We start from the raw sequence: 18070 nt of genomic DNA, 5'->3' as shown, positions 1-18070 counted from the left end.
AATAAGAATACGTGCTCACATGTGGTTGCTTTACCAAATGAAGGTTTCTTCCTCCGTGCTGAGAGATGAATCAAGAAAAAGATATCAAAAGTAAATTAGTTTGAGAAAAAAATTATAAATATGATATAAGGAAGTATAAATATTCAATGAATTAGTGCAAACTAATTTTAATCCTCTTAGCTACAGAACCTAGTTTCCTCCTGGATACAGAAACCAAATTCAACCACTGCCCTCCACTGGGTCAGCTGCAGCTACTGTGCAGGTGCTGAGAAGGGCTCTACAGATGTTCCTTTTAGAACAAGAAGCAGTTGGCCCTTGAACAACATGGGTCCACTTATACAAGGAGTTTTGTCATTAAATACTGTAAATCTGCCCTGGCTGGTGTAGCTCAGTGGATTGATGATGGGCTGGGAACCAAAGGGTCACCAGTTCGATTCCTAGTCAGGGCACATGCCTGGGTTGCAGGTCAGGTCCCCAGTATGGGGCGTGTAAGAGGCAACCACACATTGATATTGCTCTCCCTCTCATTCTCCTTCTCTTCTCCTCTCTCTAAAAATGAATAAATAAAAAATTTTAAAAATACTCTAAATATTTTCCCTTCCTAATAATTTTTAATAATTGTATCTAGCTCACTTTATTGTAAAAATACAGTATATAATACATATAATACAAAACTTGTTTTGTATTTGTTAATTGGTTGTTTATGTTATTGGTAAGGCTTCTAGCCAATGGGATGCCTTACTAACTACTATTAGTAGTTAAGGTTCTGGGGAGTCATCAGTTATAATCAGATTTTTGACTGATGCAGGGCTGACAATCCTAACACCCAAGTTGTTCAAGGGCCCACTATATAATACGATGAAGAATTTAGGAAGGCCAAGAATTTAGGAAGGCATCAGCAGACCGGCCTGCTACACTGGATAGAAGGAGACTATATTATTTATCAACTTTACACTTTATTTCTGTATCATTTCTTAGCTACTCCAGTTATTTGACACTATTAAATACGGGCAGATCAAAACGAAGTTGTTTTCTGTCATCAAGCTGGACAGGATCCATCCCACCTCAGGCCCAGGACAATATGCCTGCCTTCTTTGCTCCTTTCTTCACCCTGACACTAGGAAGCAGCTAACAGGGTCAGCAGGGAGAAATCAATGGCACTCAAGTGTAATGATAGTTCCAGCATCAGGCAATGGTTTCTAAAACCCCTTATTCAAGGGTCATGTCTAATTTTTTGTTGTTGTGTTTTTTGTTTTTTTGTTTTTTACCATTTGCAATCTGAGGGTCAGATCATCTAGAGACCCTAATATATTCATTAGACCCTAATATATTCATTATATTCCATGTCCATGCCCTTCCCAAACTTACACCCTATCTTAATCTGATAGTCAAAAGACTGAGAATATGGACTTATTAATGAGGCATTAGGAATGAGGCATTTCAGACAAGTTGAAAATGTCTGGAATCAGAACAAAGGTTTAATTTAATGTTACTTTCTCTTGTCAGCTCAACTGCTGTTATTAAGATTTTTCCAGACAATGTCTAGACTTTTTAAAGACCCTCTATTCTTAATCTCTCCTCCAAACTCTATGGCAATTTTTCTCAAATTTTTACAGTATTGTCAATCTCCATTTAAGGAGCCCTTTTAGATTTTTTTCCTAATCACGTTCGTTCCCCACGAAATATTAACAATACAGATAGGCTGTTAATCTGTTTGAATGGACTGACCCTTAGGAGGACCACAAACCATTGTGATATCAAAGATTTTTTTCACCTCCTAAGATCCAATTTTGACCCTGTGGGGCAATCTTGCCTCTCTTTGAGATGCATGCTCTATAACACTTAAGATACTGTTTGAAGATTCCCCAAGCTAACCACACATTATGAGAGTTAAAAATTTTCAAACTGTATATAACAATTTCCTTTTAAGTAAACTATCTTCTTCCCTTTCCCAGTCTTATGTAGGAAGAGATTGACATTTAGAAAAGTATAAAACAATCTAATCGATGTCTGTATATATATGTGTGTGCCTACTGTTAGAATAATTGTAAAAGGGCCTTAGCTAAAATATGAAGAAATAAATCCAGCATAGTTTTAAGAATTTTGATAAAACAAATCATTTGTCATTTAGACTAGATACAGTTTTTACACAGAAAAATAAAATGAGATTATTCTTGCCCCCCCCCCCAATATTATGAACTGCATGATTTGGTTTTAGTTGGAATTTTGGGTTAATGGGCAATGGTTACATACTTTTCATATTCTGTCCTTGACTTCTGGTAACTGATACTGTGAGGCCAAAGATTACAAAATTATGGCTATGAAGTCATGCAAATTATAAATGGCATTTTACTCTATGCAGCTGAAAGGGCATATAAAGTGCAAACATTAACAAAACTAAAACTCAGCTAGAATATTGTTCCTTTTGGAAACTCATTACTGTTTCCAAAAGGAACAAAACTATAAAACATTGTTCTTGAGCCTACACCTTTTTTTAAGTTTAATAAGATTGTTTTGTGCTTTAACTAGGTTGGAAAGTTATAAGAAAGGCACTGTACTAAAGTAATTCTACGAAACAGAGGGATCTTCTGGTCAGGAGGTGACTCTATGGCCTCCCACAGCCTCTCCACACACATGCCACTTCAGATGACTTGGACATACTGAAATCCATAGTCCACTTGTCAGCAGAAAATAAAATGAAGTTTTTTCTGTTCATCTGTTTCAAAGTTCAAAGCCTTTCAGTGAAGTCCAAGTTAAGGACATACCAAGAAAGAAACTGGTAGGGGAATAAGGTGGCTAATATGAGGTTACCAGAGAAGAGTCAAACATTGCCAGCTCAAACAGTAACCCCATTAAGATTAGCTTGGCAATCTCCTTAAGGGATGCGTTAGAACTTTAAGTGAGCAGAGGAAGGGAGGAAAAATACAAAAGTCTACAGGTCAGTTCAGGTAGGTGACAGAAACAGCTGTGAAATACTGGCAACATCAGCTGTAGTTGAGAATTGAGAAATAAATCAACTTCAGATCTTGGTGGAGGCCCAGAAAATAAGTAAACTCAATTAAAATCTCTGGGACCTGATGACCCAGGTGTTCTCCGGAATGAAGGAAAACAAACAAGCCTGCTTGGGACCTTGCTTAGAATAGATGTTTAAAGAGCTTTGCTTTTTGCAAACAGTTGGAAAGCCTGTGTAAGAAAACTAATAGCAGAAACCCAGTACCCCTGTGGTACACACGGTACCCTATAACCCTTATTCTCCCAGATTCCGAGTTTCTGAGCCACTTGGAACGCCAGTGGTAAAGTCACCTTGGGGACAGAAGGGGCAACATGCTGCACACAGCCATCTCCTCAAAATAAATAATATATAGTTGTTGCTCTGTCCCAGAAGTGACTGAGAGACTGAAATGCATCATTCTTTCTCCTCCCACTAAAAAATAGTAATTTAAATAAATCACCCAGAGAAAGTCACTCTCGAGTCCCTCCACCTATATTTATTATAAATGCCCCATCTATCTAACTTTCAAGTTCAAAAGGTTAAGAGCTTGACCGATGGGCGGCGCAGCCTGCAACTTTCTGTAACTCCGTGGTGGTTCTGGTATCAGCGACTACTGGACACCAAAATGACTTCTCTAGAGTGTATGGAGATGAGCCACCTGACCCACTGGATCCCCTGCAGCGTGCACCCAACATCTCTCAGTCCCATTCCGGAAAAAGAGGCTCTCTCAGGACTGCAGACAGGCAGGAACCTCTCCAGCACAATACATTCACCACATGGAAGATTTGGAGAGAGAAGATAGATGGGGGTAAGGTGTGAGGTGGGGGGGAGGGGGGAGTTGGAGAGTAAATGACAACAAAAATTGATTTTTTTCGAATTAAAAAAAAATCTGAGCCTCTTACCATCTCGTCTGAGGTTGGCGTTGCGCAAAGCTTTGATGGAGGCGCTCTGTGGAGCTGCAGAAGTGTCTCGATAGCTGAAAAAGTTTGCGCAGACTAGAGTGCAGACGAGGATGAGCCGGTGCATTGGGATCGTCGACCGAGGGACACTAAGGCTCTAAGAAAAATCCGGGAGAAGCTCCAGGGACTGACGCCGCACCAAGCCGCGCCACGCTTCTGCCGCCTGCGCTCGCCCAGAGCTGGCTCGGCTGCTTGTGCTAATAGCCTAGCTCTCCCAAACTTCCTGCATGCTGAACTTTCTGAGCACGTGTGGGTGCCGCACTTCCTTGTAGTGTTGAGAGTTGATAAATGGTGACGGGACAAACAACAGGTTGATGTTTGTTCGCCCCCTCCGGTGGCCAGCGGCTGCAGCACAGGCTGCAGGGGGCAGACGGCTAGCGTTCCAAGGCTGGATAGTGAAGCAGTCGCGTCCTCCTCCCCAGTGCTGCGCTCACTGACTCTCAACCGCAGTAGCAGCCCAGCTTCTGCCAGGCTGAAACCCTCTCTGCAAGTGAAGCTGCCCAATTTGACAGTGGGCCAGGACTCTTCCTACCAACCTGCGCTAAACCCTGAAAGTTAGATCAGAAAGGGAGCAGAGAACAAGGTGGCCAGAAGGAAACAGGAGAAGGTAGAATCCCAGTGCTTCTCCGGTGCTTCTTTCTGGCTCATTTACCCACAAGATACAGCTCATGCTATGGTGATACTGGAGTTTGGGGAGGGGGCTGCAGTTGGAAGTGTTTAGTTTGCAATAAATCTTGACTAGTCCTACTTAACCAAGATTTCACTCTGTGAAAAAATGGAAAAATGCACAATAGGGTACCGTGTGTACCAAAGTAGCTCAATTCTGTGTTTTCTTTTGAACTTCAATGAGTATGTATGACCTTAGCTGAGTCAAGGTTAATTTCTCAGGGAGAACAGCAGTCTGTTCTTCCTAGCTCACGGGGCTCTAGTAGTCATGGGCCCATGGGGTGAAGTTCATGTACAGTAAATTCTCAGGGCTATTTTTATATGTCCCACCCCCACATCCTCTTAGTCTGTATGGTTCTGGTGAGAATTTCACGACATAATTTTGTTATATTGTTTTATTTGTAGCTGAATCCAAGTCCAAATTTCATAATTTCTCAGCTGCTCACCCATGAGATCTAGAAAGGACATTTACCATATTCTTTCAGGCCTTCTAGCTTCTGAAAGTCTGAGGTAGGAGAAGTAAGTGATGTACACCTATAGAGAGCTGGAAGTGGCTGACAAGTGTAGAAAGTGCAGAAAAACTCAAGACTGGACAATTTTACCATCCAATGCTTACTAGGACACATGTGTTCTTTCCACATACTCAAAGATGAATATAGTTCATCTCTTGTCGTTTTTTTGTCTAAAACAATGTTTCACAAACTGTCATTTTGTGGGTTATGAAATCAATTTCAAGACCAACATTATTATTCTTTTTTATTAATACTCTATATTTAGAGCAGTTTTATGTTCACAGCAAAATTGAGTGGGACATATAGATTTCCCATATACCTTCTGTGTCCACACATGTATAGCCTCTCCTGTAATCAACATCACTATCAGTGAGGTACACTTGTTACAGTTGATGGATCTACATAAAAACATCCTAAAAGCCCCAAATTTATCTGATGGCACTCATGGTTACTTATGGTATATATTAAGGTTACATTACAGTTTGTGCACTCTTGGTTTTGTTCATTTTATGGGCTTAGATATATATATAACAATACATATTCATAATCATGGTATTATACTGAGTATGGTATAATGATATTTATAACACTGTTCTAAAAATCTTCTATACTCCAGTATTATTCTTTAAGTAAATAGAGATTTAATTACCAGGGTTTACTGAAGATAATAATGTTAACTATTATTTCAAACACATACACAGGGCTATAAAAGTTATTTTTGTGGAGCCTGATCAAGAAAGATTGAAAGCCACTGAAAAAAGTTCTCATCACTCCATCTCAAAATATAAACAATCGCTGGAAGAGGCATCTAGGAGATGCATAAAACCTGCATTCAATCATTTATTCATTCAACAAGTGTTAATTAAGCATTACATTTTTAATTTGCCATGACCTAGTCTATGTACCCTGGGGAATAAAATAGTGAAAGTGTGAGAAATATCATTAATTCATTGGAGTTTACATACTATTGAAGAAGGACAAGTAATAATATATATAATATATTATAATCATATAAAAATATAGACAAGTAAGCTCGGTCTGTATTAAAATGAGGGTCAAAGATTGATGAGATTGGATTATGGGATTAATTAAAATATGTGACACCATTTTTAAAAAGTGATTAGGAAAGCTCATTAAAATTGCATACCCAGTTCCTGACATGAGAATATATGAAAAATAATAAGTATCAAAATGCTAAAGAGATTATTCATTTAAATATATTAAATATTAAATGTATAGTATACAAAATAGTGTTTCTAAGATACTAATAAATACTGTGTACTCACAGGGCATTGTGAATTCATAGGGTCAAATAATTTAGCTAGAAAAGTAAAGGACATCACATATAATCAGCATATCCTTGATTATTTTTATTGTCAGTAAATATACAAAATCAATGATAAAACCAAAAAATTAGGCACCCCAAGCCTAACCAGTTGTTCTGAACCTAGTTTTAAATGTTACCTAATAATTCTTACAAATTAAATGATCAACTAAGGTATTATCATATGCAGAATAGTTTCTTAATAAAATATTTTGAGAGAGTGGGAAGGGTCTGATATACAGATAAAATATAAACTGTTTCAGCTTATTTTTCACATGTATTTCAAACTAACTTATCACAACTTTGAATTTTCCAATATACTTTAAATGCCTATAGATCAGTTAGAAGACTATAAACCAACAAAATGAAATCAGATTTATAAATATTTAATACTCAGAATAATAAAAATCAAATATTTGATATCTAGTCCTTGTTCAATGACATTCATATAACTATAAAAGATAACTGTACTGTTCAGAAATTTTTTAGAAATATGAAAGCAATTTATAATGGATTGATTTAAAATGGCATTTATCTCAAACAAATATTCTAGTGGTAATAATTTGATAAAAAAGGGTAGGTTAGGATGTGACACTATCTTTATTGTATATTCTTTCCTTACACTATTAAGACAGAAGAATGACATTTTCCATTACGTTTTCAAATATGCTTGGCTTCTTTCTCTAACTCATAAAGTTAGGGTGGAAAATGAGCCTCTCTGAAGCCTTCTCATTCTGCCAGTGTCTCAGTGTCTCACACCAGAGCCTTTTTTCCTTAGGTACACTACTAACTTGTAACTCATCACAGCGCCTTCTCCTTGACTGTGGAAGGGATGTTCGGAAGCCTACTCCATTCAAAGAGGACATCCCTGTTATTATCCTCTCCTCGTTAGACTTCAGAAAAAGCAAAACACTGTGATTTGATGTCCTGAATTCTGCTTTGTCACTAGACTAATGCGTTTGGTCAACATTGAATTTTTACTGGACTTCGATTCCTTCCTGTGAAATGAGAGCATCATAATGGATTACCTTTAACACTCTTTCAAAACTTTGAATATTTTGTTTTATTTAAAAAATTTCAACTACACTCATAACTTTTAAAAGATTTTATTTTTTCATTTTTAGAGAGAGGGGAAGGGAGGGAGAAAGAGATAGAGAGAAACATCTATGTGTGAGAAGCATTGATCAGTTGTGTCTTTTATGCCCCTAACCAGGGACTGACCCTCAACCCAGGCATGTGCCCTGAATGGGATTCAAACTGGTAACCTTTCAGTTTGCAAGACAGCACCCACCTCCTGAAGCCACATCAGTCAGGGCTTTTCTCATTTATTTTTTACCGTGTGTGTGTGTGTGTGTGTGTGTGTATATATATACACACACACACACACACACACACACACATTTATAAGCCTCAAATTCACGTTAAGTAGCTGTTAGAAAGTCTGATTATATACAAGAATAAAATTTTTCTGCAAAGTTTAAAATTCCATTAATATATAATAAAATGATAGCTCAAAGATTAATTTATCATTTAACATTAATAATTACTTTATTTTTCAAAATTATATTTTTAAAAGAAATCAGTGGATGAAATATGTAGAATTACAGATAAGGAGAACATGTTTTAGTGTTAGAAATTCCTATATAGATGAAATACAGTTGATTAAAAGTATAACAAATTTGGAAAAGAAATTTAGTATGATGTTTCAAGACACTTAGCAAAAAGATTATTATCTATGACTTGACTCAGAAAAATAAGATTAAACTCAGTTTATTTTCAAAATATTATAAAAGGTTATAATGTTTTGAATATTTGGTAGCAAAGAATGAAATTAATTATTCATAGAATTACAAACTGGCCAATTTTCTAAATTGTTCCAAATGATTTGAAAGATCTAGAATATTAACATGGTTACAGAATATTTTGTGTCAAGTATGTGGAAGTATGTGTAAAATATATTATTAAACTATGCTGACCCATTATAAGCATACCATTTTTTAACCCATCCAATGACTGTCTTTTAATAATTGAAGTTATCTTTTGTATTTTAACTGACATATTTGCCAATAAATATATATCACATTTATTCTTTTATTCTCATTCTTATTAATAGTAAAAAAAGTTGTAGAAAGACTTTTTAAGCATCTTCTCTTTAAAAGTATTACGTTCTGTGTGTTTGAGGAAGGAGGAAATTACTTTGAAATTAGGGCTCTTTTTAAAAAATTTTATTTATCTATCTTTAGAGGGGAAGGGAAGGAGAGAAGGAGAGAAATATCAATGTGTGGTTGCCTCATGTGAGTCCCCTGCTGGGAACTGGCCTGCAACCCAGGCATGTGCCCTGACTGGGAATCCAACCGCGATCATGTGGTTCGAAGGTCTGTGCTCAATCCACTGAGCTACACCAGCCAGGGTGAAATTAGGGTGCTTTAGAGAACTAAAATATTAATCTACTTAATTCATTTCAAAGCAGCATTAATTTGCTTTTCTTTCCAGTTATTGAGGGGGCACACACCCTGAGCATTGCTTTTCCTCACAGACCATGACACTGAGTTTCTTCTTGTTAAGTATTTATCTTTCAAATTGCCATTTCTATCGCACATGCTGAATTTTCACCGTAAAAACACAAGGCAACTGTAATGACGTTTCTTTCAACCCAGTACACTCTAATGCACACCTAATTTCTATTTTCTAATTTGAAGAAAATCATAGTATATCGTGATCCAATCATAAACCCAGGTTTGTTCAATTTATATTACACTGTATGCTTTACTCTATCCATAGTATATATACACAATTACCACATTTTACCTACACTCCTACATCGCATGTCAAATACAATTTATCCAGCAGTAGTGCTAACATATTTTGAACAGTAATTTTCGGAGTTGAACTTTTAAAAATGGTTGTAGGTGAGACCAGCAGTTTGACTCATTGATACAAATAACCTCAGTCAGCCAACCAGATACTCTGTTCTGTCAAGCATTAGTTTCCTTACTTCATTGAATTAACCAGCTCAATGGAATGAGTCATTAAGTTCTAAGTCTACCATGTAAAAGGATCCCTGTATCTATAACTTTCCTTCAACTTGTTTATATTTTTATTTTCATATATCCATCCTTCAGCTGCATTATCTAAATTTAAGGTTTAAAAGATGAATATGTTGCCTGTACTGCAGAATTTCTTCCTTAATTGATCTGGGATGTCTGCCAATCTGCTTTAGAATTCTGCACTTTTATCTTTAGACGATTGGCTTATGTCCAGTGAATTGTCATACTGTGAGTTCTCCTCTTACCTTGCCATTTCTTAAGCAAAAATAAAAAAATAAAAATAAATGCTATTCAGATCTTGAAATGCTCCTTTCCTTGAGAGTTTTATTTCATTCAAGAAAATATTTTCTTATATTTATATCCCTTGCAGTTGCATATTGCATATTTATTCTCCTTTTCAGTCAAGGCAATATAGAAGTTTTTAATAGGATAACATTTAAAACTTGAGTGAGTATATCACCCTTATTAATGAACAACTTTATTTTTCTCCCTCACTGATGTAACCCATCTCATGTGTGTGTGTGTGTGTGTGTGCTTTTTTTTTTTCTGTTGGGAACAGCTCTGTTTGGTTTCAGGAGTTGTAACTACCCCCCATGGCTGAGGCTGAGTGAGCAACCTTTGGGATTCGAGCCATAAGGAGACAAAGCTTGTCTCTGGTAGCAAACACTGCCTCTGCTTCCTACCCCTGCCCCCAAAGTATGGTCTGTTAGTCAGAGATGGGTACAACCCCTCAGATCGGGGGCAACCGAAGCCAGACAAGATCACTTGGGAGGTCCTTAAGGAAGGACTCAGGGGGCTGCCACAAAGAGGGAGTGATGGACCCTCACCCCTCGGGCTATACTGTCGTAGCCCGAGTTCCAGTGTTCTCTGGGAGAAGTGCTTCCTGGCTCTAATCCCCTTAAGCCTGAAAACCTGTGATGGAGAGACAGTGCAGCCCCTTGCCCGGGTAGAGCAGGATCCGGAGTAATCTGGCATAAGAAAGAATTCCTAAAAGTCCTGTGAAAACTGCTTTGCTAAGAATGTTCTCATTCATATGTTAAGGGTCCAAGCAGGAAATGAGTATGTCTCCAAAGTTTCTGCAACCCCCTTTCCTGACAGACACTGGCTCAGACTAAGCCCTCAGACTTCTTAAAAATGTTATCTACTGTTTGATCCTTACCGCCTGTATTCCTGTGTATTACAACCCAATAAAAGCCTCTTGAGGAAGGGGCTCCTGGCCTTTTTCCTCTGAGAAATTGGCCACCTCTCCTTCCCAGGCAGATCATGTCTTGGTAGTGTTACTTTCATCTGTCGTGGATGGGGGAACAGGTGGGCAAAGTTACCCCCACATTTTCCCATCAAGTTGTTGCTTTTGAAAGTTTGAAATTGAGGTTGTCTTTTGCATTCTAAAATCTTGGTTATCTTTCAGACTTTACTCTTTATATTTAATCTACTAAAGAAAAAATGCACTGTGAAAGAGAAATATGTATTGAAAGTGCTGTGCAAAATAAATAATATAGTTTACTTTGAATAAGCTAACTTATGGTAGGAAAAAATTTCTCAGAATTAGACACTGACCCTGATCCTACTATTAGATGTTCCTTTTTTTTTCTTTTGAGGCCACAAGAAATTTGTTTCCTGAGTAAAGACTGGGAAAGTGCCCCATTTGAAATTTTAAATTTCAAAAGGAAGACTTTTGATGAAGGTGGACAATATGTAGTTGTGTCATCAATATAATCAAACAAGTGAGTAGTTTTCAATATTGTATACTTGTGAGTAATTAAAGAATCCACAGTGATTCTAAAGTATATCATGATGTGGCATCTTTGAAAAGTCATGGCATATATTTCATGATTATATTCTTTATGTCTGAGCATAAACTACTGTCAAAGCTATAAAAAAGCCACTTCTGGTCCAAACTGTTGTTGGACATTTCTGATTTAGAGTTGGCTGAAGTGAAACTCTAAACCTCTCAGGAAGCTATGAAAGAACAGCGAGGTTACTGACTTTACGTAGAACAATCAATGAGATGCTATCTCAAGAATGGACTGGACAAAGTAAGAAACAATAAAAATGCAACAAAGAAAAGATGATGGGAACCATAAGAAAGAAGTAGATCATTTCAAGGTAATGAAGGCAAAAAAAGTCTGTCCAACTTGTAATTCACTAAATGAGTTAGCTTTACAATCCATCTGGATAACATACGTAAGTGTAGAAAAACTAATATGCATACTGATAAAGCCCCAGGAACAGAAAAGCATCTGGGTGGAAATCATGTTTTAGAAATTGTGAAGACGAAGATAAGATGTGAAGTGGAGATAGAGCTGGATTAGGGGTCAAGGGTGTAGAGAGACCCAGAAGTTGCCTTTGTGTACTTGAAGACTCGAAGATCTATTAAATGGAATAGGAAATAAACTGTTCCTCTTCTGTAATGCATATATATGCTCTTATTAAGAGGCACATTCTAATTAATACACTCTTTTAAAAATAATTAATTTGACCTGTTTAAGAGCAGAATGAACCGTATATTATGGCAGAAGTTTTTTTTCTTTTTAATTACTAAAAGTATCATCAGGAGGACTACATAATGCCGAGTATTAAAAATGAAGCTACTTCATTAAGAAGTTTTGAAAATCTTTACAACTGTTTTTTTTCCAATGGTAGGATTTTATAATTGTTCATTAACTCATCTTGGAGGAAATATAATACAATAAGAGATCACCGCACAATAATCTTATCATATAGAGCAAAGCTGGGGAGCTTTAATAGTTGTATTTCATATCTTTTTCAAATGTCTAAAGCCTCATTAAAGCACAGTGGCAGTCTTAACATGATTCTAAGGCATAGACAAGGGTGATCTTATATTGAGACAAAAATATGCAAATTAATTATCTTCTTAATCTGCCCAACATCCTCAATAGTGCTATGCTGTCACATATGTTTTCCCATTAAACTTGATATCATTGTTTTTCTAGCACAATATTAATTCTAACAAGCTCTGGAAAGCTGTTGAATTCACTTTTGAGACCAAGCATTACTGGAGAAAATATGAAAATATTAAGGCTGATACAACCTGGTATAACTTTTTCATGTTATTTAGTTTCAAAAATAACTTATTCAGCCCTGGCTGGTATAGCTCAGTGGATTGAGCACAGGCCTGCGAACCAGAGGATCGCAGTTCGATTCCCAGTCAGGGCACATGCCTGGGTTGCAAGCCAGTTCCCTGCAGGCCAACTCCCAGCAGGGGACACACAGAAGGCAACCATACATTGATGTTTCTCTCCTTCTCTCCTTCCCCTCTAAAGATAAATAAATAAATAAAATCTTTAAAAAAAATAACTTATTCATCAACTTGAAGGAACTTGAAGGAGCAATCTCCAAGTAGCCAAACTAGATGCCCAAACACTATTCTGAAATATCTCTGTACCTTACTCTGTGGGAAACTTTTAGGTTCTAATTCAGAGACAGCTTGGTCTTACTTTGTGAGTCATTTTAAATAGCCCCAATATCTGTTTTTTTTTAATTAAGTAGCAAACTGAATAATAAAAAAGAATTGAGAGTATGGGAGGACATTTTGAGAGAAAATGTATAAAAAGAATCTAAAATTCAACATAGCAGTCTGTGATTATTTACTCTGCTTCCAGATATTCTGATATGTCTTCTGGGGGGTCATGGATATCTATAAAATGCTTCATTACTTAAAATATATAATAATGGTGTTAAATTATCATAAAATAAAAAATCCATTGGCTATATTCTATCTAGCATGGTAAAGTTTTATGCTGTCAACAGAAAAATTTACTTTAAAAACAATTGAATATTAATAATGACACATATACGTATGGGTATACAAGGTAACTCCAATTTGAACTCAGGCAATAATTGGTTAGCATGTAAAAAATCTTTGTCAGAAATTAACTCTGCAGAGGTTTAGTCCTTTATCTAAATATACACATTAGTATTTTGTTGATTTATAATTTTTATTTGTGAAATGAATAGTGCCCTATACATGTGGCTGGTGAGAAATATTGATGAGACCTGCTTTCTTGAATGAATGTGATATGAGAATTCAGCAAGGTCAACAGTTGGATGTTTTTGGTGCAGAACTCAGTCTTGACTAGCATCTTCCCACTTCACAGAGTGCCTTTGTACCCTGACTCAGTCACAAGGTCAGCTAGTCCTAGTGTCATATGCCATGTGGTCAGCTCAGAGTGAGTCTGTCATGAGAGGTGCTGGTTTGGGTCTCTGAACAGGATCAGACTGTCTCCATGTGCCAGGGTAGCTCTAAAAACTGGCTACTTGTTTTTTTACTTGTTTGCTGATAATACTTATATGTTTGACATTTGTGGGCTCCTACTATAATATAACAGCTAGTGTAAAAGTTTTGGAAAGAAAACTTAACCTCCATTTGCCTCAACTGTCAAATATGACCAATATTTACACAAAATCCTAGAATTTGTCTCATGACTTTGTTGACTTAGGTCAGTTTACAGCACAAACATATGTTATAGAATTGTGTAATCACAATGTATGAGAGAAGGCAAATAATTCTGTGCATAAATGAGAGTCTGTTATTTTAACATGTGCATGAATGACCATCTTCCTTGATAATATTGGATAAATATGGAGTTATCTGTATTAAAATCACATTTAACCCTAGATTCCTAGAAACTTATAGTGTCACATAGCAAAGACAAGACACCACAAAGGACTCCTACAAAGAATCTTAGCTAACTGTAAGTATCTTTTTCCAAAGTGCAAATACTGTGATATATACTACTAAAAAGTTCTGTGATCAAATATCTTTTAAATATGCTACACAATTTGCTGCACCGAGATGATCACGATATGCTCCAAGTTTTGAAATGGTTGTATTAAAGAACCCTGTGTAACTCGTTTAAATTGAATTCTATGGCCATTATATGGAGAGGGGCACTGATAAACTAAACTAGATACTGAAGGAAACTACTCAAAAGATGAGGCAAGTGAAAACACTGGAACATTAAAACAGGAGGCATTGTATAACACAGTAGTCCCCCCGATCAGCAGTTTGACTTCTACTCATCAGTGCTCAACCATGGTCTGAAAATTTTAAATGGAAAATTCCAGAAACAAACAATTCATAAGTTTTAAATGGTGGGCCATTCTGAGTAGCATGATAAAATCCCACACCATCCTGCTCCATCCCACCTAGGATGTGAATCATCACTTTGTCCAGCGTATCCACGCTGTATGCACTACCTGTCTGCTGCTCACTCAGGGGTCACCTCAGTTATCAGATCCACCGTCATGGTATCACAGTCCTTGTGTTCCAGTAATCCCTATGTTACTTAATTATGCCACATTCACAAAACTTGTACTACAGTATATTGTTCTAATTGTGCTATTTTTAAATTGAATTTATTGGGGTCACACTGGTTCACAGAACCATAGAGGTTTTAAGTGTACAACTTAATAGAACATTATCTGCACACTGCATCATGCACCCATCGTCCCAAAGTCTCTTTCCATCCCCATTTCCCCCAACTTTGGCGACCCCCACCTAGCCCCATTCCTCCATTCCCTCTGGCTATCACCACTCTGTTCATGACTTTGTATTTTAAATACATAATTTTTTGCTCAATTCCTTCACTTTCCTTCATCCAGTTCCCCAACCTTCCTCCCCTCTGACAGCTATCTGTCTATTTCCTGTGTCCATGCCTCTGTTTCTATTTTGTCTGTCAGTTTACTTTGTTCATTAGATTTCATATATAAGTGAGACTATATGGTATTTGTTTTTGCCAACTGGCTTCTTAATGTTGTCAATCTCTTACATAATGTTGTCAGTCTCTGTGCATAATTTATAGACTAAAATTTATCATAGTCATATATATTCTATATAGGATTTGGCACTATTCATGGTTTTAGGCATTAACTAGGGGCCTTGTAATGTATCCCCACAGGTAAGTCAGAAACTACTGTACTTGTAGAAATAAACTTTTTGTACATAAAATTGTTGTCCCAGATAGGAAAAGCAAAAACTACTTGACATATCTTGCAAGTAGTATACCATAGGTCATTAATTTTAATATGCATTCCTTTTTTCTTATTTTAAACAAATCTAAAATCTGGATAAATCTTTGCTTCTCTTGAACACTCTTAGTCAAGTGGCAGTCATCATATGGTTGACATCACTTACCTCTGGTAAGACAGAGAAAGCCAGAGCATCAAACCTAACAGAATGGTGTTGTCGGATGGGGAGAAAACTTCAAAGGCAACAGTGGAGGCTGCTTTAGTAAATGCTGCACCACAAACACTTGATGGCCCAGAAAATAACATCATGTGGAAAAACACAGAGTTTAATCATTCTCAACCAAAAGTTATTAAGAAGAGTTATATTCTGAATTAGAAGATGTTTCAGAAAAGCTATTATCACAGAAATACACACATTCTTCATTATTTATTATATATGCATCCTCTTATAAATCAGCAACTTTAACTTTTTTCTTTTCACAGGGAGTTATTAAAAATGGAAATACTACCATATACTAAGGAATTTAAACCAAAGTATTCTACTAATATTTTTTATTTTATTTATGCACAGGAGTAATTTTAAAAACTATGTGTGAATAGATTTGAGAGTTATTTGAGTAAGCATATTTCTAAAGAAAACACAATATTGATTAGTTTAGTAGTTTGACAGTTTTCCCCTTTATCAATAGTATACAAAATAATGGCATATCTTAAGATTCATATTAGCTATGTTCAGCTATGTTAATTTTCCAGTAGATGCTAGAACTTGAATAAATCCATATTGAATCAAACTTCTCAAATATTCAATCATTCTTTTACAAAATAGTTTATCTTTTCTACCAGATAGACATGTGTGTTAAAACTGATGGTTTTTGGGTTGATACTTTGAATAAACTATTTGCAATTCAATAGATTACTTTCAGTATGTTGATGGATACTTTAGAATTATTGCTATATGAATCTGCAATTATCTGATAAGTGCTTAGCTACGAATATGATTTATGAGCTTTCATTCTAAAATCTGTGGTGAGATTTTTGTCCACACTTAAACACTAAATGACTAAAGTTGCTTCCAGACTTTTCATTTGTTATTCTTCCTCATCACTGTTAGCTGCTATAGTTCAATGGATTTGATATTCAATAGTAGAAAAACTATATTATCAAAAATATATACATTTTTTGAATTTATTACATATATTTTCCTTTTATAAATTAGTAACTTTAACTTGTTAGGGAGTTATTGGAAGTAAAACCCAACCACATATTAAGGGGGTATGCTCCAGTGCACTATGACTATAAAACCCATCTCCATCTCTAGGAAAGTTAGTGCATTAATACAGGTACCTTCATAATCCTGTTTTTCAGCCTCCTCCCTTTTCTAATAAAAATGCAGAGGGGACATTGTGAAGCTCAAGTCTGCTCTAAAGGAGGTAGAGCTTTACAGAATTTATCTCACAACATTGTTGGTAAATTGTGAAGAAAAAAGGCATTTATTTTGAGAGTCATAAGCATTTACTATTTACTAAAGATTAGAATTTTGTTCTGTGAAGGTGCTGCTGACTCCTCATAAGCAATGTCTGACTTAAGGTCAATCTCAGCAAGAAGAACATGATTAATTTGTAAAATAATAAATTATCATGATTTTCCCCTTTTCTTGATAATGTCAGGTAGCCTACCTTTAGTATTTGTGATTAAACGCTGCACAAGTTGTACTATAAATGTAGGTGTCAGTGTCCTCTAAAATGTGCCTTGTCTTTATTGTGTCATTGCCATGGATACATTTACCCAGCAAAAATTTAAAAGGAGGCACTTGGCACCTGTGTTAGTGTCCTTACACTATGCAAAAAATTTTGCCAGATTAATGAGCCAATAGTTACATTCTGAAACAAAGAGTTATCCAGGTTTTTTTTTTTGTTTTTTTTTGCTGACATTGGCTACGACTATTACCTCTGGCTTATATGCCACATTTTTTAACTGGGGTTGCAATTTGAGGTTTGTTTAACTGTTGAGAGACCTAAGAAAGGGGAATATAGAGAAAGAGAGAAAAGGGGAGAGATTTTTGAGGCAAAATGACATAAAAAACTACAAAGATAGGTAAAATCTTCCCTCAGTCAGGAAAACTTTAGGAGAAGTGCAAATGTAGGACAAAGTTTAAGATACAAGTTTTAAAAGAGAGCCGAATCTTGTATATGACATAAATCTTGGGAGGATAATGTGTCATTGTTGGGATTTGGGAGTGCTTCAAACATGGGACAACTGCATGAGGGGCAATATGATGAGGTATTGGTATGAGTGGGTAGAGCGTGCTTAATGAGAAAATAAAGCCCCTTAGGGGGACAGATAGAAAAGGATAAAAGAATGATCACTGAATGTGACAAAAACTGCTGTGAGAAATGGTGGTAACTAGACTAGAGTGGGAGAGTTGGGAATAGTAAGTGTTCAAATTATAAATACATTTTTAAGTAGCACTCAAGGCATTTGTTAGTGGATTGGATGCAGGGTATAAGAGAAAAATTTTGTCTACTCACTCAAAGAATACTTCCCTGATCTGTAAAGTAAGGACATAGCATTATACTAGA

At 36.2% G+C, this 18070-nt stretch overlaps 1 protein-coding gene across 2 annotated transcripts in view; it reads right to left on the bottom strand.

The window, feature by feature from the left end:
- The window catches only part of PDGFD (platelet derived growth factor D), a 250591-nt gene extending 246243 nt beyond the window's left edge, over positions 1-4348 (bottom strand). The window contains exon 1 of one of the 2 annotated variants that reach the window (XM_037065336.1): positions 3895-4348. In XM_037065336.1, coding sequence (XP_036921231.1) covers positions 3895-4018 — 124 coding nt within the window. In that variant the 5' untranslated portion in view covers positions 4019-4348. The remainder of the gene's footprint in view (positions 1-3894) is intronic. The other variant, XM_037065335.1, reaches the window with a different exon arrangement.
- Positions 4349-18070: the final 13722 nt, after the last annotated feature.

This window comes from Sturnira hondurensis, unplaced genomic scaffold (assembly GCF_014824575.4).
Source record: "Sturnira hondurensis isolate 20B ecotype Veracruz unplaced genomic scaffold, ASM1482457v3 Scaffold0015659, whole genome shotgun sequence".
Lineage (NCBI taxonomy): Eukaryota > Metazoa > Chordata > Mammalia > Chiroptera > Phyllostomidae > Sturnira > Sturnira hondurensis.
This window is presented reverse-complemented; position numbering and strand designations above follow the sequence as displayed.